This window comes from Gallus gallus, chromosome 3 (genome assembly GCF_016699485.2).
Source record: "Gallus gallus isolate bGalGal1 chromosome 3, bGalGal1.mat.broiler.GRCg7b, whole genome shotgun sequence".
NCBI lineage: Eukaryota > Metazoa > Chordata > Aves > Galliformes > Phasianidae > Gallus > Gallus gallus.
In genome coordinates this window covers 1,010,114-1,033,148 of record NC_052534.1, presented here as the reverse complement: position 1 = coordinate 1,033,148, position 23,035 = coordinate 1,010,114, and the positions used below count along the sequence as shown (strand labels likewise).

Genomic DNA, 23,035 nt, shown 5'->3' with positions numbered 1-23,035 from the left:
CCCAAAACTGAACACGGTACTCGAGGTGCGGCCTCACCATGGCTGTGTGCAGAGGGATGATCACTTCCCTGCTCCTGCTGGCAACACTATTGCTGATATAAGCCAGGATGCCATTGGCCTTCTTGGCCACCTGAGCACACTGCTGTTCACGTTCATGTTCAGCCAAGCATTGATCAATACCCCCAGGTCCATTTCCTCTACACAGTCTTCCAACCACTCTGCCCCAAGCCTGTAGCATTGCCTGGGGCTATTGTGGCCAAAATGCAGGACCTGGCACTTGCTTTTGTTGAACTTCGTCTTACTGGCCTCAGCCCAACAATCCATCCTGTCCAGATCCCTCTGCAGAGCCTTCCTACCCTCAGGCATATTGACACCTCCTGCCAACTGGGTGTCATCTGCAAACTTTCTAAGGGTGCATTTCACAATAGCCTCACATATAAAAAATCAAGCTTGAAAATAACTCATGGAAACAATACCACTTTCTTAAGTTACTACGTGGTTTCATATGAATTGCTTTGTTTCTGAATGCACTTGCTGTCTCTGACTTCATAGGATAATTTTACTAACAAAATCTAGCCTATTGAATATTCAGAAAGTACTGCTTTCAAGTGTTTTAAAGGTATGCTACAGCCTAAGTTATAGGCAAGCTCCTAGGGTCAGATCAGTGTATCAATAGCGTTATTGCGCTCTTTGTTGTAGTTTCCACGTTAATAAACAGGAGGCATTACTTTCAGAGCAACCTACGTAGAATAAACCTCTAAGGCTTGTTTAAAACTCATTTTCTGAGCTTTCCCGAGCACAGTGACCGCAAACTGCTCATCGTTGTATCGCCGGCTGTAGATTAAGAACCCCATCCGATGGCTCCCTTCAGCCCCTTTTCCTCAGGACGTCCCTTCGCACAGCCGCCTACCGACAGCTGAGGCGGGAGCGGCAGCGCAGCCCCGCGCCAACGGCCGCGCGCAGGGAACGCCCCTTCGCCTCGCGCGCTTGCGCCGCCTGACTGGCGGGGCCTCGGCTCCGGTTCGAACAGTGGCGGGCAGTGGAGATGCGGTATGGCGGGTCGGGGATCTTTGCTCCGCCAGTGTCCGCTGCTGCTGCCTCAGAACCGCGAGGGGACGGCCTATGAGGGCTTCGTCAGCGCGCAGGTACCGGCCCCGCTTGCGTTGCGCGGCCCGACGGATGTGTGAGGGGCCCTAAGCGGAGCGCGGCCCAGCGGGGCTGCTGCGCTGCCTGGGGGCGTGCGAGCCCGGACGGCTGTCCGCAGCCGCTTCTCCGCCCGGCTCCACGTAAGGTCGGGTGTTGGAGTGTCCGTGGGACTGCTCTTCGGTGTGGGGAGGGGAACTGGGCCGGGTGGGCAGCGGGTGTCCTTCAGGCTTTCACGTCCTGTGCTACGGCCGCGGCGCGCAGGAGCAGCCCTTGGTAGGTGCGTCCTCACCTGGAAGTTCCCTCCTGTAACAGCACACGAACGTCATGTGCTTGCATTTCCAAAAGTGCAGCTTTACAGTTAGAAGTCAGGAAGATTTCCGGTGATTCTGCTATTGAACTCGTACGGTGCGCTTTGCAACGGGTGTTTGTATTGGCGCTGTTCTCGCAGCTGCGGCTCTGTGTGCCGGAACGCATCCAGGCACTGCTGTGAAGGATGAGGTACCAGTGTGGGCATCTGCCTTCTGATGCAGCTGTTGGATCGAGACTGGGGCTGCAGTGTAGTGAGGTCTGAAATTACGACTGTATTGAGAGACATATACCTTTGGAGGACTTTGGAAGCAATTGATGCTCCAATGGGCTGCATTCTACTCTGGGACAGACGCTTTGTTTTTCCTTATGGGGATCACAGAGATCTGGTAGGACTCTCTGGAGCCCCTTGGCAGCGTGACTCAGGGCAGGCTGCTCAAGCCTGTGTACATTCAGATTTTGGGTAACTCCAGGCATGGAAACCACATGACCTCTCAGGCAACCAGATCTAGTCTTTGACCACTTAAACTATCAATAAGTGTTTCTGCTGTGTGGGCTTTTTGTTTGTTTGTTTGTTTTTAAGTGAAGTTTAAGTGAACCTGCATTTAAGTGAAGCTTCCCTTGTTTAAACTTATACCCACTGCCTCTTGCCCTCTGAGTGTGTGTTGCTCCATAGAGTCTGGCCATGTGCCCTTTTCTCTTTGTCAGGTATTTGTACGTACTGGCAAGATACTTTGGACCCTTAAATCACCCTCGTGGCTCTCCATGGCCTAACTTCAGTATGTCTCTGTCCCACTGGCATTAGAGACCTGGCATCCCAGGGGTGCCTGACCACCCCTGAGCAGAGGGGAAGCATTGCCCCTGGGCCTGCTGGCAGCTCTGCCTAATGCATCATTAGAGGTACTTCACCTCCCTTGCTGCAAGGACATACTTCTGGCTCAAGGTCAGCTTGGTGCCCACTGGGATCAGGCAGGGTCTTTTCTGCAGAATTGCTCTCTAGTTGCATAGTGCATTGGTGCATGGTATTACCAGTACAGGTTATATCAGCTGCTTCCTCCAGTCTTTTGTCCTCTGCAGACTTGCTGAGAGTGTACTGTCCCCTCATCTGGGTCAATAAGGAGGGTTTGGTAGTGTTGACCCCTGGTGTGTGCCTGTAGTCAACGGCTTCCATCTGGACACTGTCATGCTGAGCACAACCTTTAGAGCCTGGCACCTCTCTAACAGCTTTCAGTCCACCTCACTGAGAGGCTGTTGTGGAAAACAGTATTGAAAGCCTTGCTGGCGTCAAGGTAAAACATCACAAAATTGGTTGTTTTATCACTAGAAGATATTTGCTGTTGTTCTTACCATTCTTCTGAAGAACTGTCAGAATTTGTAGTGGTAGTTCAAGGCACGCTGAGATGGAACAGAATCTGAAGTAAGTTTTGAGATAAGTTAATTGTCCACTTCTGTGGAGGTGTCTCACAAACCTTTATTTCAATTCTGTTTTGATAATCCTTTAAGAATGTTGGGGCAGGATCATGAATCAGGACAATTAATAAAAATAGAAGTAAGCAGTGTTTAGGAGCTGCTTCATAAAGACGTCACAAATGAGGGAAGAGCTATATTAATGTTATTTATGGTTTCTAAATTGCTGAAAGTCTTCTGTGCATCAGTGCCCAAGCTCCTTTTTAGCATAGTACTTTTATAATAAGAGTCTACTCTTTTACTTGAGTTGAAGAGATATTCTTACAGACTTTTGCACGACTTGGATTGTGGCATGTCCAGGTCTGGGTAATGTTTTTTTTCTTCTTTAGATGTATTGTTTTTCTTTATAAAATATGATTTACTTAATACTGTGAGTTACAGAGATCAAGACTATTTCAACTTGAGAATTAAAACCAGGATTATTTCTACCTGTTACTCACACTGCTTTTTTTATTAAGTGAAGAAATTCTGTATAATATTCCTGAAAGTCACAGAAGAGAAATTTTCTTGCTTAGCAGTCAGTACTTTCAGGAACTATTGCCCATAATATCAAACAATTTTTCTTTGCTGACCTTCCTATTAACTAAATGCTTGTTTTCAAGGGTAGAGACTTCCACATCCGGATACTGTTACCAACAGATTCTCAACTGAAAAATGCAAGGTAAGATAGTCATATGAAAAAAATGTACAAGTGTATGTAACCAAGCAGTTATGAATATGTGTATAAATTGGTACCTTTTTCCAGTATGAGCATTGATAATTAATTTTTACTGGTATCTACTTAACCTTGAAACAAAATTATACGGCATCTGTGCTAATAAACAGTGATAATAAACATTCCTTGTATCAAAATATTTTGTTTTTAATTAATTGGTTATATTTATATAAGAGTCAGGGTACTTGAAAAAATGTTCATTTAGATCAAACTATTTATATGTCACCATTTGGAAAACAGACGATCCAGTGCAAAGTTGTAAATTAAAGGAATGATACACTTGAAGTTAAAAATGCTTCACTAACCATTACTGAACTTCTCTTTAAAAGCCCTGTTCATACTGGTGCAATTGTTTATCACAGTGGTATTCCGATATATGTGTGTATTGTATGTATGCATGCATTAGTTCTTACCGTTCTATTCTATGCTTCTATCTGCTGTAAACTGTGAACAGATGGTTTTAGGTAGCTTCTACTTTCTAGGTCAGATAGTTAAAACTGCATTACAAGTAACTGATATTTTCAGGCTTGAGTTTTAAAATATTGGTATTTTTATAAAGTCACATTAGCTTGAAAGAATTATGTTGCTTTCTTCAAAAAAGAGGCTTTTATGTCTGCTTAATTTCTAATGGACTATGGATAGAGACATTTGAAAATTTGAAATGTATTTGAATATGAAATCTCAAAGAAATTTTAAATATTGTTTAATTCCTTTGTTGTTTTTGAAGAAAAACTTTTATGTTGTTGGCACCAAACTTTATGATCCCTTCTCAAAATCATGTAGTATGAATTTAAAATGAATACAAAGTACTGTTTGTCCAGGATAGAGTGTAGCTGGCACCTAAAGAAGATACTGCATGGATATCAGCATATTTTGAAACAGGTATGCTACTTTTAAATCCATTTCTATTGAATGTCTATGTATAATGATTCTGTTACGTGTGTGTGTATATGTGATTCGCAAAACTTTTACTCATGCATATTCTGAAAGTGGTAAAGAATTCTAATTTTACTTTGTAGGCAAGATGTACAATTTTGAAATGCTTGAGTATTTGCAGACTACTGTGAGGTGAGATGGATAGGATTTAGAAAATAGTCACTTTTTATTCAAGTTTTGGGGTGAGGTTTTTTGTTTGTTTGTTTTCCTTTTGTTCATTTTTTGAAAGTTTTTAGAACAACTTGTAATAAATTACAGCTGACGTCTTTACATTTTCCTTAATTTCTCTCTCTGTATATGTAATAAATTGTTCAGAATGCATAAAGGAAAAAAAATATTGATTTATGTAGCTCATTCTGCATTGTAGGCAGTCAAGGAATCTAAGTTAAATCACTCTGTCCTGAAGAAACTTTTAGAGCAAGGATATAACTGCCCTCCAGTCATGAAGGATATTTTAAGGAGACATCTGCCAAATGTGCAAGCTTTATCTCTTAGACTTTGCGCTGCTTTGTAGAACAAGGGTTGCAGCTTTGGAGTACCCTACGTTACAGGGCTAAAGAAACAGAAGTGTAAATATGTGCTGCATCTGATGACAAACAAGGATCATTTAAAATGCATGGTATCTGGATGTAGATGGTTCTTGAGAGTTCATAAAGAAAACTTAACTGAAAATGTTTTGAGTAATTCAAAAGCATCTCTTCTCTCTGGTAGAAACTGAAGTGTCCATAAATGTCTTCCTAAATACAGATAAATGCATGAAGTATAAAATCTTCACAAACTATGTAAATGTGTTATGTGACGTTATTTGATAAAGATGGTAGTTAATTTTCACTAAGGTTCCCTGCATGGGAGACTTGTTTTTTAATTGTGGTATTTAAAATCTTATGTGGTTGAGACTTTTTTCCTTGTTAGTGGCTTGATAATACCAGAAGAGTAGATACTTAGACTGGAATTATTTACCAATAAATGTTATGATACGAAAATGATACTCTGTTCTTTCCAGAGGTTGCACAGTTGTCCAGATCTTGTCAGTTTTGTGGTGGAGCTGAAAACTATTTTGGTGAGTGGCAGAATATCCAGAATATTGATGGTGGTGTTTTTTTTTTTCTTTTGTTGTTGTTGCTGTTTTTTTTCTTTTTAAAGGTTGATAAACATACAAGGAAGAACATTACACAATATTAGTGGATTGCTAAAGGTGTTTTCACCTTTTCATTGTATCCTGTTGGAACGCTTTTTTTTTTTTCAGTTTGACTACCCACTTTCATTGTGCACCTCAGTATAGAATTAAGTTTAATAATAATAAAAAAATGCTCGCTCCTGATGCTGCTTCAGTAATGTCTTCCACATCTGTCAGGTACAAAGCTCTGAGGCTGAGTGGCATTGATGGTAGCTCTTGAAAGTAATCATTTCATTATTACTGTAGTTTTGGAAGCAGATCTCACTTCATGTGACCTGTAAGCAAAACTTCAAGTATGCTTTTCAAGAGCAAGTAGTGCAACGCTAAGGTGTGCAACATGTGGTTTTCTGTATTTTTGTTTGTTTGTTTTTCCTCTGTAATCTGGTATGAAGTTTTTAATAGAACTTTTGAGGCACCATGACCTGCCTAGTGAGTACCTGTACACAAACTCTGAGATCCTATTGTATTAAAACTGAGACATTGATTACTTTTTTGATTGATAGTGTTGGAAATATCCAAACATTCAATTGCTACAATTGTATGTGGTTGTATATGAGGAATTTCATGTTTTCTTCTGTGGCTGTGATGCTCAGGAGGCAGCTGTGGGCTTCATGGAACCTTCTTTTGAAATGTTCTTTCAGACAAGATGTTTGGCTTCAAATTTATTAGATGAAAAAGAGGCACATTTGATATTTGCATCTGAAGACTGTTGTTAACATCTGTGTTTTTTTTTAAATTGCAGATGTTTTCATTAGCAGTATCTGAAGTAATTTACCAAACAGCTTTTGTCTGCTTTAGCTGTAGGCTATAACAAAACAAATGCAGTGTACAGTTAATTTTACATAAGTTTAATATTTTGAATGAATTGCAAAAATCACATAACTAAGTAGATGCAAAAATATTGAAATCTTTCTTAATGATGTTTTTAATGTTCTTTTAAACAGGAAATTGCTTTGAAGAATACACAAGAGCTGCATGTACCGTGGCCACCAGAATACTACTCCTGTCTCATCAGAGATCTAGAAATATTGGGTTGGAATAAGTATGTTTATTTTGTTACCTAATAGAATACCCTCTCATACATATGTATTAGGTGTTGGGTTCATATATAACTTGTTAATTTATCCTGTTCAGAAACTTTTTGTTTTAAAATAGTCTGCTTTTTTTTTTTTTAATTTAAAAAAGCAAAAAAGGAAAAAAGGAACTCTGCTTCAACTGAAGACGTATTATCAGGGTTGGATAACTGAGCTGAGGGTTGAGATAGTACTACTAAGCAATCAGTTCTTTGACCTATAAACTATTGGCATAGTAAACAATACTATATTTATAGTTCTTTTTTTTCTTAACGATTTCAGTCATGTAGTGAGTTATATAATTGTAACTAACTTCATGATAGTGGTTCTTAAGTATTTTGTTTGTTTGTTTGTTTTAAATAGAACTAGAACTGTCCTTTTAAAAAATCATAATTCAATCTTGCCTCCATACCACCAGGGCCTCCTTAGACCAAGCAAAAATGTAAATTTACCTTTTTGTGGATTCATTATTAAAAAAAAAAAAATGTGTAGAAGAGATCTGGGGAATCTGTTATTCCAGAACTACAGAACAATAGCCCTTGAGAAACTAGAGAAATTTATTATGTTTCTGGCTACCCAGGTAATTCAAACAAAGGTGAGGGCTCCTGAAAGGCATCTGGTATGTTTTCTTGACTCAGCTGTGCAGGGAGACCATTTTTGGGTTGTTGCTTTTGAAGGGATTGGTTACTGCACAAGGAGAGGATAAGCTGTGTTACCTGGTCAGGTTGGCTTAGTGCACCTGAGTACATGATTTCACAGAGGGTATGTGCTGTTGTATAAAATGAGTATCTATCAAATATGGAATGGACGTCCAGGTGGTCTTCTCAGGGATGTAAAATAGTAGTGAATCTCTTCACCCACGCTAACACTTTTAGGGGGAAGAGCATGAAACTAACAAAAGATACATATCTTTTGTTGAGGAAAGAAAAGTAGACATAGCTGCATCTGGGAACTTGTTAATTAGATAACGGATGTGTTCAAACAGATTGTATTTATTCACAATCCAGTATGCCCTCAGATGAGCTGATAGTAGGAGTGTCAAATTTAAAGCTCATCAGAGGAAGACGTGGATCTCTTATAAGCATGAAGGAACACAGGGTTGTGATCAAATACTCAGTCTCTGCGAAAATTTTTCAGAAATCTGCAATGCTTCCTGATTTGCAGACTTCTCAGAAGGCTTTACCTGCTATCATATGCCACTACTAGCAAGTTCTCTGATATCAAATAATTTAATCCTTCAGCAGAGATCTTGGAATGATTTGTATCTAGGTAACCTTTATGGAGTTGAAGGCAGTTATTTCTGTGCAGGCATAGAGAAAATAAATTTGTAGACTGTGTTTAATTTTACTGATAGGATGCAATTAATTTGAGAGCCTTCTTTTAAGGGGCAAAGATGAAAGATTGTGCAAAATATTGAAGAGTTTTGAATGAGAAGCTATATTCTAGGTTCTCTAAAACAAAAGCTTCAAGCAGAAAGTCTGCATTTGGAACTTTCAAAATAGCAAATCTACTTTTTTTTTTTTTTCTTAATCTTGGCTGGTAATTTAACATGTTTATTTCACCACATCAAGTTACTTGTTTTTTTTTTTAAAGACTTATATAGAAGTTTTCTTGAGTTTTCTCACCTTTGTGTATGAATAAGTAACATGTAATTAACATGAAGTGGAAATTTGCTTTGAAGACCTCTTCTTTAGAACATCCTTCTTAAATCAGCTACAGTGTTTTCAGTTATTTCTATTATTAAGTATGTAGCTGGTGTGTACAGCTGATGGCATACTCTTCAAGCAGGTCTGAGAATATTCGTTTAGAATTCCTAAACACATGGGGACTAAGTTCTGAATCACGTCAGCTTCCTGCTCAACACCCTTCCTTCCTCCCCTGCCTGCTGCCCCCTCCCCCCCAAAAAAAACCTTCAAGAAGCCCATGCGAGCAAAATACACTGACCCAAACTAAATATACTTGAAAATACTATTATATTTAATATATAATTGCATATATAAATATAGCATATACATTCAATTATGAATGTATTTATAAATTGTATATTACTAAATGTAGTACACTCTTGGAACTTATCTCAAAGAGTATTTCTTCTCTCTTGCTATAAATATAAAATATTCAGTGGCTTCCTGTTAAAGCACATCAGTGTTTTATCAGAGAGCATGCTTCTAAGGCAGAATTTGCCTAATTTTCTAAATAAAATTGATTTTTGTGTGGACAAAAAACTTGTGCTGTGCTTTTGTCCAGTGTAGTTAAGTAATTCTATAGACATAGATCTCTTGTTTAATGTGTTATGGTCGCTATTCAGTCTGGGAGGTGGGAGTCAATTATTAAAAAGACTGGTCTGTACATAAGTTATCAAATCTGCTTTACAATGAGTTGATAATTTGAAGTGTATTAGCAAGTTACTCCTCTAATTAAAAATATAATGAACTACTGAGAAGGCCACTTAACCTAAACTGGTTTTGGGCTGTAAAAGATGTGTACTTGCATATTACAAACATGTTGGTACGGTCTTCTAGCAGAAAACTAAGTCTTCTTACTGCCAGAAAACTTCAGTTAAATGCTCACACCTTGTGACACATCTGGCTTTATTTATCAGTATTAGTCTTTGAGGGAGAAAAAAAAAAAGACAAAAACTGGCTTGTTGTGGACTTTTTCTCAATAAGATTTTTGGGCCATGCTCCAGCCAATCCATATCTGAATGCATCCAAATCCAACTGAAAAATTTTCTTATTTGAAAGAGAATCTAAACAATAGGGTATTGTCCCTTATCTCTAAAGTGAGGTAAGAAGCTTTTAGGGATGGCAGAAATTCAGTGTATTCAAATAACTTATCTAAGGAATATGTGGAGTTTCTCAACAACAAATTGTAGACATTACTTGAAATGATCTTATGCCTCTTTCCTCTTCAACCACTGAGAATAAAATCAGTAATGAATATTGTAAATGGGCAAACTGTCATTATTAGATATAATCACTTCCTCTGTTATAACGGAAGCTTTATTTTTTGACCGAATTTTAGCGTGGAGTACACATTCTTTCACATTCAAATACTTGTTCACAAAAATCACATTTCAATAGGTTCTAAAGTTTCACTGAATTTCCTATAGCAACTGCTCTCCTCCGTGAAGCTGGAGAGTTCAAAGGATAATAAAGGATAACTCATATAACTTTTAGAGGACAAAGAAACTGTCACAAACTTAGCTGAGGTGGGAAAGGATGCGTATGAACTAATAGTAAAATAAACAAAAGGTTCTGGGGTACATTAAAAACAGTGTGGCTAGCAGGGTGAGGGAGGTGATTTCTTCCCCTTCTGCTTTGCCCTAGTGAGGGCACATCTGGAATACTGTGTCCAGTTCTGGTCTCCCCAGTTCAAAAAAGACAGGGATCTTGTAGAGAAAGTCCAGCGCAGAGTGATAAAGATGATAAAAGGCCTGGAACATCTCCCATGTGAGAAAAGGCTGAGAGACCTGCAGCTGTTCAGCCTGGAGAAGAAAAGGCTGAGAGGGGATGTGATAAATGTTTATAAATAACTAAAGCTTGGGAGGCATTTTGACAAGACCAGACTCTTTTTTCAGTGGTGTGTAGTTCTAGGACAAAGAGTAACAGCCAAAACTGGAACATAGGAAGTTCCACACAAATACGAGTAAGAAATTATTTACAGTAAGGGTGACGAAGCACCAGAACAGGCTGCCCAGGGAGGTTGTGGAATCTCATTCTATGGAGATTTTCAGGACCCATCTGGACACCTACCTGTGTGACCTGCAGTAAGTAATCTGCTTTAGCAGAGAGGTTGAGCTTGATGACCTCTAGAGGTCCCTTCCCACTCCTGTGATTCTGTGGTAAAGGTTGCTAGCATTTCTTGAGTCCACAGTGTGAGTCACGATCCCAGTTATCTCAGATCTCAATGCAGTCTTGATTTCTGCTTGATACTTGCCAAGTTGTTTTGTGGAAGATTCAGTTGTCTTCTCCGTTCCTAGAAATTCAGCCCTGTTGTGTGTCTCAGTGAAATGTAATTAATGCATTATGTTGAATTACAGTGCTTTGGAGATTTAACTGAGGCTTTCCATCTTTATGATCATTCCATTCTTTTATATGTGAAGAAATGACGGAGCCCACTGAGGAATAAAAGTTTATATAGCTGAAATATCACCTGTCTAAACTTCCTTCATTTTTGTGAGGTTGTATGTAGAAGTTCATATGGCTTTTAGAGAGTTGTCCAACTTCCCCCAGTTCTACAGAACTCACTTCTTCATTATTTTTTTTGTTAATCCAACCACTGGGAGCATGAAGTCACAGAACCAGTAGCCAGTAAGCTACTGAGTTCTTTTCTTCTATCTCAAATGGAAAATTGAATCCTCCTTCATCCCCTAGAGACAGTATATTACTTTTTACATTCTGTTGAGAAAAAGGAAGACCAGCAATGAATTTTCATTGTGGGCATTCTGCAACCCCATCTGCAACAGTAGATGGAGGCCTGGGTTGTAAGTAATCTCCTATCTTTATAAAAATGTGTAATATAATTTTGAGGTAAAGTTAGAATGAGGTGTGAGCAGTGATTGTTCCTATTGGAGGAGAAATGATGTAATTTGATGTTCATCTAAAAAAATGTTCTCTAAGTAAACTGAATTTAATTGACTACCTTTTTTATCAAGACTTCTATTTCTTTAAACTGTTCTAGAGGAGTGGCAAAATACTCCCAGGAATTTGTAGGCCAGTGTAATATTGCTTTAAATTATTCAGCATTAAATGTGAAATAGTGTCTTTTTCAATACTCACTAGCACTACTGCTTTTTTCCATCCATATTTTTCATGTGTGATTATGGAGATCACTTTGTTCTTGTCGCCTCCTGCTAGGAATGTGTAGCTCTACTTTTTCCTGTGCAGACTTCTACAACTGCGTATCTATTTTCTCTTGAAAGAGATACGTTTTTTTTTTCAGCCTTCTGGCTAAAGTGACTGGGCCAGTATGTATTAATTTAGAAAAATGTTACTTAAGTTAGCAAGCAGGTACTTGCTTTGAACTCTGATGGAGTTTTCCATCAGTCTAGGTGATAAGTTTGTATAACAATTGTAGGCTGCTTTTTTGTCATTACACGAGAACAATATAGTAATAATGTTGAAATATACACATACTCGGTTCCCCGGTAAATACATGGGTAAGTCTCAACCTTGTTGACAGTTGTTGAAGCCTCTCAGTAGAACGTACTTTGGCAGAGCAATGTATTTCATAATTTCATTCATCTTCATTTTTTAGGGAAGTACATATCAGTAACATCTTAAACAAAAAGAGATTTTGTCATAAATATTAAAACTTATTTATGTTATGTTTAGTATGTACTTACTACTTGCTTGGGTGCATTTATACTTTGTAAGACTGTTGTGAAACAAAGGCGAATCATTGTAAACAACTCATTTTGTATTTGTTCTAGAACTGCTTTTTGTGAAAAATCAATTTCAGAATATGAACCAGTAGCCACTGAGTTTTCAGCAATAATATTATTGATAACAAAAGAGAACTTCAATGAAGACAAAAGCAAATCAAAAGCATAAAAGTCTCATAGTGTAAGAAACTGCAGAAATGGATCAAAGATTTGACAGGAAGTTTAATGTGTACATAAGTAGAGGCTGACAGGAACATGCTGTGTGTGTCAAAGGTTCCAGTGATGGAAAACTGAAACATAGCGCTCACTGACCACAGCATGAGCCTTGACACACACTGTAAATAACCCAAAGATGTATGACTGCATTAAGCAGTAGACTGGTGTATTAACAGCAGTAAATCCAGAACAGCCGAAATGCTTGGCATATGAGACTTCCCCTGATTAATATTTGTAACACACTAATAAGAGTATTGCAGATCTTTCAAGCTGTAGTTCTTAAAATACCATTGGAACTTTCTTTTCTCTTTTAGAGTTGCTTATGTGGATACTGGTCTCACCACAGTCAAGCTAAAAGCTGAAGACTCTCGTGGTCGACAACATCTGATCACTCTGAAGTTAAATGCAAAGGTGAATTTATATGGGGGAAAATACTTCAAGGTTTCCATGAAAACGATGGATTTTCTAATTTGTAAGGATTTCAGAGAGTTGGTCTGTTAGCATGTCTGTTGTGCAAAATAATGTTTTTTGGTGGCTTTATTTTTTTTTTAGAAATTGTTTTGTGAAATGCAGAGTCTTCTGACTTGAACTTCAGTGAAAATTCCTAATACATTATTGTTATCTGTAAGGGTCTTATATGAGGCTGCGCATCATATGAGAAACGCTTTGTAATGCTGCAATTATTTTACCTCATCACAGATAAAGCTATTTTAGAGACTTTCATACATAATCACCCAGTCCAGAGACTAAGCATATAACAGGAATTAGAGGATGGTAGGTAGCTTCTGTGGCAAGTCTTACTGTTTAAGCTGCAGAGGTAAAGATTTATGACAGACTGACCACAGAATTGACATTCTTAAGCATTTAAAAAGCAAAACAAAAAACAAAAAACAAACAAACAAAAAAAAAAAACACAAACCATGGCATGTATGAAAGCAGCGAAGATTTAATTCTTCCTAATACATAGAGCTGAACTCAAACTGTAATACTTCTTTGTAGAATTTCTTGTTTTAAGACATGAATCTCCTACCAGAAACTATGAATATCCAGGCTATGTGATGGCATGTGTAGCTGTTACCTTCAGAAAATCAGCTTATGGGTAAAAGTAGATTTGGAAACTATCATTGGTCCATCATCTGGAATAATAATCTTGAAGGCTTGAGAACTGGGCACTGTACTGTGAAACTGAATTTCATAATCAGAAACTTCCTATATTCTTTAAAAAACAATAACACAGGAGTTTTTTAGTTTTATGTAAGACAAATCAGTATTACCTTAAAGGACAAAAAAAAAATTGTTGGGGAATGGTGGTTATCAATATACATTTTCAAAAAATAATAAAAGTACTTTAAATATATATGCACATGTTTATGCACACAGTAATAAACAAATAATTAATTTGCTAGTCATTTGGTTGTTAAATACAGTGATGGAAAAAAAAAATCCCAAGAGGTAAAATTGTGGGCTATTTAGTGTGCAAGAATAATTACCTGACTGCATTGTCATTGCTTATAAGGGAGCTGCTATCCATGTACTTAGTATGGCATTAGAAATGAAATGCATGCAGCCTGTTACCCCTAAGCTTTTTCTAAAGCTTATGGAGACTGAAGTAAAACACTTTTAACTGTTTGTAAAGCTCAAGCACCTGATAAAACTAGTCAAACAATATTACATTTCTGCATTGGCTGGTTCTGTTTAACTTATCATTGTACCATAATGGGAATCAAGATTACCCATTTTCTGTTCTAAAAACTTGCACTTTTCTTTATAGTAATGAAATGTGTGAGGTTTAGGCTCCTAGTAGCAGAAGGCAGCACCTTCTATCAACTAAAGATGCAGTGTAATAAAAAGACTAGATTATCTAAATTGTCTGCTGTAAAAAGTAATCATCAATTTTTTTTTCTTTTCAAATGATTTTTGTGATGAAAGGATCAATTGTTTGTCCTTTTGAAACTGTCTGGCATTTAAACTTGCCACAAGAGAAAATTCATATGTGAAATGTTGTTGACACAGGGATTTGATTTTCCTTTATATACATATCTCATATATTTGAGAAGACTATTTTGAAGAGATTTCTTTTGGTAACATTCTTTAATACAATTATGCTTATTTTTGTTTTGCTATTTATTTGACTGTAGTTAGAGAGTAAACCTCTCCTCTGAGCATATGTTGCTGGCTGTTGTCTGTGTAATGGCAGAGTGGTTGGTTCTGCCTTGTCCTTGCAGATGCCATGCACTGAGATGAGTTAATAAGCATGCCGACAGTGATTTCAGGATGGAACACTTCTACAAGTAGTTTGAAAATTATTCTTCATAAAGTTATAATGCATTATCCAAATAATCCTCTGAATTTTCCTTCTCTACCATCCTTAATGGTTTGGATGTATTTTGAGGACTTTTCTCTAACGGTTTGTCTACTGCTTTCACTTATTCTTGGATTAATGTTCTTTGTGTTAGGAATTGCTCTTAAAAATGCTTGCTCTCTATAATCTACATTATAAAGTAGATAGGAAGCTCGGGGCAATCAAATTAAATCTTGAAGAATCGAGAGTGTCATGTCCTTGGTATCTTTGTGAAATCCAGTGCTACACGATGTCGACTTGTGTAAATTATTAGGACTATCCTCATAAGGAGATGTATTGTTTAACACTCAGATTACATTTTGTGAAATAGTTTTCAGTTTAGTTTGCCTGAAAACGCCTGATGCAGAAAATTTTTCCACTCACAATTTAATAAATGAGCTAGAAGGTTTCTGAAAGCCAAATGTGCATCTTTGCAAGGTATAAAACAAAATACATTAGGTTTTATTTTTCAGATTTTATGTTGTGTTACATGAGAAACTCATATATTTTAATTCTTGGAAGTGGGTTGGGTGCTTGCCATTTCAGATCCCAAGAACTCTTAATAGCTACTGCAATAATTTGCATGCCATGTAGTAAACAAGATGCTTTGACAGTAATTAAGTGAATGATTTGGCGAGGGTTATTGAAAATGCTTTTTCTAGATAACATCAGCTGCATGCTCAAAATACAGTATATAAATCTTTGCTCTAGTAATTGCTTAAATTCTTCTGAAAAGTAGGAGGATTTCTAACATACAAATCTGATTGTATATGATGCTGCTGATATACTGTGGTATAACGTTGTAAAATACTATCACCGGCAGAATCACTCATCTTATTTTATATAAGATTTTACCCTGTAAGGTGCAAAAGCATTAAAGAGATAAGGCAATTATTTTTTAAAATAATTAAATATTTGCAGAATCTGTTTGCAACCACTTGTTCAAAGGCAACATACAAAAGAACGCATAAGGTGAATTTACTTACCAAGAAAATAAGCACCTAATTGGCTAATGCTGCTGCTATTTTAACTAGGGTAGTCCTAAAACTAATACCACACAGAAACTGATCTGTTTGTTTTAGGCAAGATTTTATACATTGAAAACAAGTTTATTTTTATGCAAGCATTAAATTAAAGCATTTCATGAAAAATACTGCTAACACTACAGTAAAAGGAACTGTGACAGCTTTTTTGGGTATAGTTTTCTAAACTGTAACTGCCTCCTGTTCAAATTAGTTGTTTGTTCTCTTTTAGCTTGACTGCCACCAGTTTGATAAAATAGTAAATCACAAGATACTCAAGTTGTAGAAGTTGTCTTCAGAAAGTGGATATCTGACAGAAACCACAAATGAAGGCATACTAAAAAGTGCAAGTTTAAACAAATTTCTGTGAAATGCATAAATCCACTTCATTATTAAAATCAAGGCAGTGCAGAATGGATGCTCCTGGGAAGCTATACCTCTTTTTTTTTTTTGCTCTTTTTACAAAGAACAATTGGGAACTAGTTCCTGTAGGATTGAACTGTACATGAAGTAAAAACACTTTAAAAAAAATTACATTGGTTGCTAGATGTCTGGTAAATAATGATGATATCTGTGTGCGGAGGTTTATTATGAGTGGAGGTTATGGGAAGCAGCATAGTTAAGCTTCACATCTCTGTTTTCAGGGAGGAAGTTGGGGCTTTTTTTGTATGTTTCCTCAAGTAAGGTTTTCTGAAATGTTTTCTTGTATTAGCAGTTTATGCGATGCTAATACAACTGCTGTAATACCACTTGGTATGTCACTGGCTGAATTGGAAATGTTGCATAGGACTAAAGGAGGCAGCTTCTCAGGTGAATGAATTTTGGATAGTTTGATAATTTGTAATGAAGTGTTTTTTTTCTTTCACCGCTTTATTTTGCAGAAAATATATTTCTCTCCACAGATCTCAGAGTGGGAAGCTGAGCTGCAGTATTTTTTAAAGTGTAATGAATGGTCAATGGTTGGAGTTAACATACCTTTTTTTATTAAAAAAAAAAACAAGTCAATATTTTTCTTCCTAATTGATACCTTTTAATCTGGGGGCAGGTGGAGAGAATAGCTGCTAGTTTTAATTTTGTCTACATGATTGCTTTGATTGTTTTAAGTTTCAAAACAAAAAGCACTTCCAATCTCAACAAATATTCTAGTTCAATTGAAAATTAATCCTTGCCTCAGGAAAGTTTTTCTGTTTTGTTGTGTTTGCTTTAAACTTTTGTATCCACTGCAGGTAATTGAGGAGGAAGGATACTGCAAGGATAATGCTTCTGTTAAGCAGATGCCATAAAGTTGCCAAGAAATATTTTCTAATTTTTTTTTTACTTGATCTGTTTCTGAAATTCTTTTTTAATCTGCCTATGTAAACAGTGAACACAGTAAGCTATGATCCTCCTGACTTTTCCAAAACCTGGTACATAAAATCTCTTTACACGTAGATTTCTTCTTTAGGTGATAATTAACACTTATAACGATTTCTTAAAATGCCTTCCATATTTTTCCTTTGAGAGCCAAGTTCTCAAGATGCATGAAGTGCTTATATTTCATTATCGAATTTGGCAGCTAAGTAGCAGTCTGATTTTCATCATATTAAAAAAAAAAAAACAAAAAAAACCCACCAAAACCAGAATTATATATGTATAATTTTTTTTTTTCCCTTCCTCAGTATCCTACTGAACCACCAGACTGCGTTGTGGATTTTCCTGTTCAGTTTGCCATTTCTTGGATGCCACAGGTAAACCTATGCACCTGTTATTTTTGTTCTTTTTTATAATTGAGGTACATGTATGAAGGTAGGTGGTAATGATGTGCTGGACTTCATTTGATACTCAGTGTTAAAATTGTGTGCTTTTTACTTTTAGGCCTGCTTCTGTGAATGTAAAATTGAACTACATATTCCTTATGAGATTGTTTTTAATGTTTTCTTTTCGTGTATGTGTACTTTGTTAATTGCTTTGTGCTCATACTGCTTTTCTCTTAAGCTGTATGTACAGCTGAAACTTCAAGTCTTTCGAAATATTAGGAAATGATATGCACAATAAGCTTTTTGTGTAGAGAAGCACCACCCTTGAAAGGTGACAGCTATACTAAAAAATACATCAACCAAACAAAAACCACGGTTCCCACAGTTTGTTATGCTGTATGATTTCCACAACATAATAAAACTTCATTTATAACCAAAAGAAGAAGAAAATACTTAAGAGAACTCAAATTTCATACTTTAACAGTTTTCAATGTGAGCTACTGTCTTTTAGTCTCTTGCTTTATTTCATGTCTCACTCTACCTTAATGGAGCATGCATCCTGCATCCTTGATTAAATGGATTTAAAAGTGACCACTTTAGAAGCAAGTTAATATGAATTATCTCTAGAAAATAGTTGAGATTTGATGTCGTTTAATTCAGAAAAACAGATTTTGAGCAAGTGATGGATGGCATTTCATAATTCTAACTCCTACAATGATTTCTGCCCATCAGTAAAGCTTATTTTGACACTGCAAAATTTGTATAGGGGTCATAACTGAATGATTGTATCAGAATGATTTTAAGATGAGCATATCACCTTAGATCCTTCAGTTTGAGAGCCTGAGGAAGTAACTTCAAGAATGAACCACTGCAAATAAAAACTGTGTTTATTTTCATGTGTAATTTTAGTTTTTGACTCTCTGATACAGTTTTAAACAATCTGAACAGGTACTGTTTTTTCCTGAAGTTTTACTGTTTTCCTCATATTATAGGCAGGATTTCAAATGCTATTTCTTAGCTCTGGTGTTATTTATAGTTCTGATATTATTTTCTTAATTCTTATGTCATTGCCGTGCGTGTTGCCTCAAATTAAAAGCATTTCAAATATCCTTGACAGGTGTTGCTGCTCCGAGTTTACTGTTAGTAATTTTAAAGCTACCAGCTGGACTTATGTTTTAATATAACGTTCTTGAAAAACATGTCAAAGCAAGTTGCTTTACGTTAAGTTAAAAGATGTGAGCAAATACGTTAGTATGACTCTACAAGAAAGTAAAAATATAATCTTAAAAAATATGACACTCCAGTGCTTGGAATCTTAAAGATCTTACAGTTAGGATTATGGGCTGGTTGAAAACACAAACAATAGATGTGTGTATGTAACTGAGGACTGTTTTGAAATCATAAGAGACTAATTTCAGCTGTAGATAATCTACTGTAATGTGAAGGCAAATAGCAACAACGTATGCTTTCTGATGGGAGACGTGTACATTCTTTTCTCAGTATTGACCTTCTGAGTATGATGTGAACTTCTGGGACAAAAAATATTTGTAGTAAACATTGGTGTTGCTTACACTATTTAAATCTGTGTTTATTTTCAAAGTACATTGAAACTCTTGGAGTAAACATCTTGGTAGGATAAGGGTTAAACTTAGATAAACCTGAAACACAAATAGTAACAGAAGTTAGCAGGTTCTCAAGTGGTTAAAAATTTTGGTACCTAAGAGGGAAAGAGAGCATGCTGTATTTATCTACCAGTAAAATACTGTAAAGTTTTAATGGACCTTTAATTTTAATATTTCTTGGTCATCTTTGATGTAAAAAAAACCTGACAAGTCTTAACTGAAAAATATGCAATCGTGCTATTATAATATAAACACTTGTGAAAGAAAATATAAATAGATTTCAGGTAATTGATTTTGCTTAATTTTTTTCCCCCTGCTGTTGCCTATTTGAGGTTCTTTTCAGTGCTCATGGACTTTAAACTTGAGGGGTTGTTGGGTGGCTGGTTTGTTGGTTGTTTTTTTTTTTTTTTTTTTGGTATAATAATAGACGTGGCTTTATGGCATCCATATTAAAAATGGGTAATTTTCCTTATGGTCCCTGTCTTCCTGCTGGGTTGATAATGTTTTGATGTATTTTTCTTTTGCTCTGATGAGAGGTCTGCTGCTGCTGCTCTGACATATTCATTTGGATGAATAATTATAACTTGCACAATGTCAAGCTGAAGATGGTAGGGTTTTGTGCGTCATGACAAGCCTAGTAGCCAGTGCAGGTGTCTCACAGCATGATCAGCAACAGCCAGTGTATTCTGGCTCAGAGGAGACATTTTAGAGTAGTAAGAAATCAGCACCAAGGGCAATGCTGCTGCTGCCGCTACTGTTACAAGTGCCAAATAAATGCAGAGTGCTTCTCAATGACAAGTGCAAGAACATCTACTTATTTCAGTTATATTCTTTTTCTAAATTACCCAATAAATGTTCTGTCTACAGATTTTAGTATAAACTGTCAGCGTGGTTCTGCAGTTTCAGTGCACCTGTATTCTGCTGCCCTCACATCAGGATATTGTTTCTGTACTGACCATTGCCCACCTGGTTTGCAACATGAAGGTCAGGAGAGTGGAAATTAATAACTAATGAGGTCATGCAGCCAGCCAACAATGAAACAGTAATACAAAATTCAGAAGATATAGTGATGTGAATGAGATTATTTGGTTATTTTAATGGAAAAACAGTAAAATATGGCATAATTGTGTTTTTCTTTTTTTAAGCAAAGGAGCTTCACAGATCTGCTTTCTATGTATCTATCAATACAAAAAATAGAAGTGGTTGACAAGACACTTAATAAAGATTTCAGAGTATTGTGTCTGTATTTGGTTTGTGCTGAAGAGGAAGAAAATTGGTAAAGTTTGGTTTGTGTGAAATAAATAGTAGTCCAAAGAAATCTAAAGAATTATAAATTACTTACATAGTACAGGTGATCCATTGCCAGCCAGCAACTGCTCGCTTTATTAAATGGTTCTTTATTTGGGAGTACATAAAAGACAGGCAGATAGCAACATCCATAGCTTAGTCTACTTCACCTTTTCAGTTAAGAAAGCTTTGTGGTTCTTCTAATTTTACTGGATTCTTAAGGTTCAGCAAATATTATGTTAGGAAGAATTAGCAAAACCCCCAATATCAACAACAAAAGAACTCAACAGAATGAAACAAAAAAGACCCACCACACTTCACTGTAAAGATAAATCATACTTTATTTTTGATTATATGTACTTTAATAAAGGGCACTGTATCTAATTTGAGCATTCTCACTGTTATTCGATCAGTATTTAGTCCTTCCAGGATTTGGAATAGGCACTTGAAATTTGTCAGGAATGTTGTCATGTATCATGTAGCACTGCTTTAAAGTTTCTGGCTCTAGAAATAAGAATCAAGAGTAGAGTGACTTGCTCCCCCCGTTCCTTCTTATTCATTTAACTGAAGTGACTGGGGGAGGTGTTCTGAATTGGAATAAAGTAAAGTAAAAGAAAGAATTAGCGTTAGGACTAGTGATGGGATGGAGATGAGAGTGCAGAGAGTAGAACTGGGAATAAATTTTGCAGAACTACCTGAGACTCTTCCTAGATAGAAGACTGATTGTTAGGGTGAGGCTGGTCAGGGGAGAGGCAGAAAACTCAAAGCTTTGGAGTAACAGGAGCAGCAATAGGTTGTGTTCCTCTCCAGGTAGGTCCAGAATATCACTGCTGTATCTGATAGGTCCAGATTTTCACTGACCAGAATAAGCAGTTCATTTCTTGTCAGTGGCTGAAATGAATGGAGGATGTATACTGTCCGATATCACTAAAAGGTAAAAGTGGGGTCAGTTTTCTAAAACTGATAGGGAGTTATGTGGAAGTCACATGAAGGTGATATGTCTGCGTGTCTGTTGTCTTGTAAAATAATGAATTTAACCCAGTCTCTATAAATACTATTTACAGAAGTTCAGATTACAGAATCATGTCCTTCCAAATCAGGAACTGTTCAGTCCAAAGGACTGTGTAGGTACATGTTATATGAGCATATATCGGACTTTTGTCTGACAGAGCCTAGAAGAACTACTGCAGTGAGACTGGATATATGCTTTGTTGAGAGAGAACTGACTGTGCTGAATCACACTGCATTTTCATACGTCATCACTAATTGTATTCTTTACTTTCTACACTCACAACCTGAACTGTGAAAAATCTGGAAGATGCTGACTGTGTAGAAAAAGAAATAGCACGTGATCCACTTAGAAAAGACTGTAACATCCACTTTACAACAAACTGCATTGAGATTTCATGGTAGGATTTTCGAACTTCTGTTAGCTATTAATTAGTTTCCCATACTAGCCATAGACTCAGTGGCCTCAGTACTTACAAATAATATGCAGGGTCTATTTTAAACATAAAATTATCTTTTTGTTTTAAGCTGTTGTGAAAGATTGAACTGTCACTATGTTTTTTATATTTTTATAATGTATGTTTTGCCTGATGGGCACGGAAACCTAATAATTACAGAGGATGGAGTAAAACCAGATTAGTTTTGCTGGTGATTTTTAGAGTCAGGTGGGCTGCCAACAATGATTCTGTGAAAGCTGTCTTGCTTTTTGTTGTTGTTGTTGTTTTTTAAGAATATTTGACATATTTCATTAAAATTCTAATGTGCTTATAAAAAGGTTACTGAGAAACAGAGTTTGTGCTCTGTGGCACTGTTAACAGCTATCTTGGTGTAGTATAGACCAAAAAAAGCGTGATAATCTTTTTGGTTCTTGCCCAGCACCTTTCTGAAATTAGTTGGTTAATCAACTAAAAAGGAGTGTTACAGTTTTCATGGTTTGCATGACAAGCGTGTGATGTATTTAAATACCTATAGATGCATTTATGTATATAGCAGGAGACAGCTGGCAACATCAATGAAGCATGCAAATAAGATCAAATGAACAGTGCGTTTAAGAAAAGATTTAACTACCTTTTTAAGGAACATCATTGAAAAATTACAATTAGTATTAAAATTAATTGGATTTTAAAACTTATCTGTGGGTTATAATCCCTTGATGTTTCTTTTTTCTAGTGAAACCCTTTGAATTCCCAGAAGATAAAGATAAAAATGATTATTAGAGGATTTATCTGTATGTGATATAGAAAAATGTAAAAAATCAAAATGGAAAGCAACTGTTGCAAGTACCAGAAAATTATGCTATTAATTTAAGTGTCATCAGAGCACAAAAGATCACATTTCAGGACTGTGTGAAAATTATTAAAATACTGGAAATAATAGTACTTAAGATGAAGACATTATACTCTAAGATGTGGTTAAGTGACTGACACTATTATATCACTTCAGGTATTATAAAAGTAACAAAATGCTTTTAAAGATAATAAGCATTACGTTTTGAGATTGGCAGTATTCACACTTTTCTGCTTAAGTGCTTTCCTACTTTAATTTAATAACAGCAGGAAAAAATGTAGCATTTTATTTCTAAGCTGCACTGTTTCTT

At 36.4% G+C, this 23,035-nt stretch overlaps 1 protein-coding gene across 11 annotated transcripts in view; it reads left to right on the top strand.

Moving 5' to 3' along the window:
- Positions 1-994: 994 nt before the first annotated feature.
- The window catches only part of FANCL (Fanconi anemia complementation group L), a 28,505-nt gene continuing 6,464 nt past the window's right edge, over positions 995-23,035 (top strand). The window contains exons 1-8 of one of the 11 annotated variants that reach the window (XM_046938665.1): positions 995-1,145; positions 2,530-2,741; positions 3,522-3,580; positions 4,461-4,516; positions 5,574-5,630; positions 6,692-6,789; positions 12,737-12,833; positions 17,444-17,512. In XM_046938665.1, the coding sequence (XP_046794621.1) occupies positions 3,574-3,580; positions 4,461-4,516; positions 5,574-5,630; positions 6,692-6,789; positions 12,737-12,833; positions 17,444-17,512 (384 nt within the window). In that variant the 5' untranslated portion in view covers positions 995-1,145; positions 2,530-2,741; positions 3,522-3,573. Of the gene's footprint in view, positions 1,146-1,174; positions 1,287-2,529; positions 2,742-3,521; positions 3,581-4,361; positions 4,517-5,573; positions 5,631-6,691; positions 6,790-12,736; positions 12,834-17,443; positions 17,513-23,035 lie in introns of those variants that run through there. The other 10 variants (XM_046938662.1, XM_046938666.1, XM_046938663.1 and 7 more) reach the window with 10 other exon arrangements.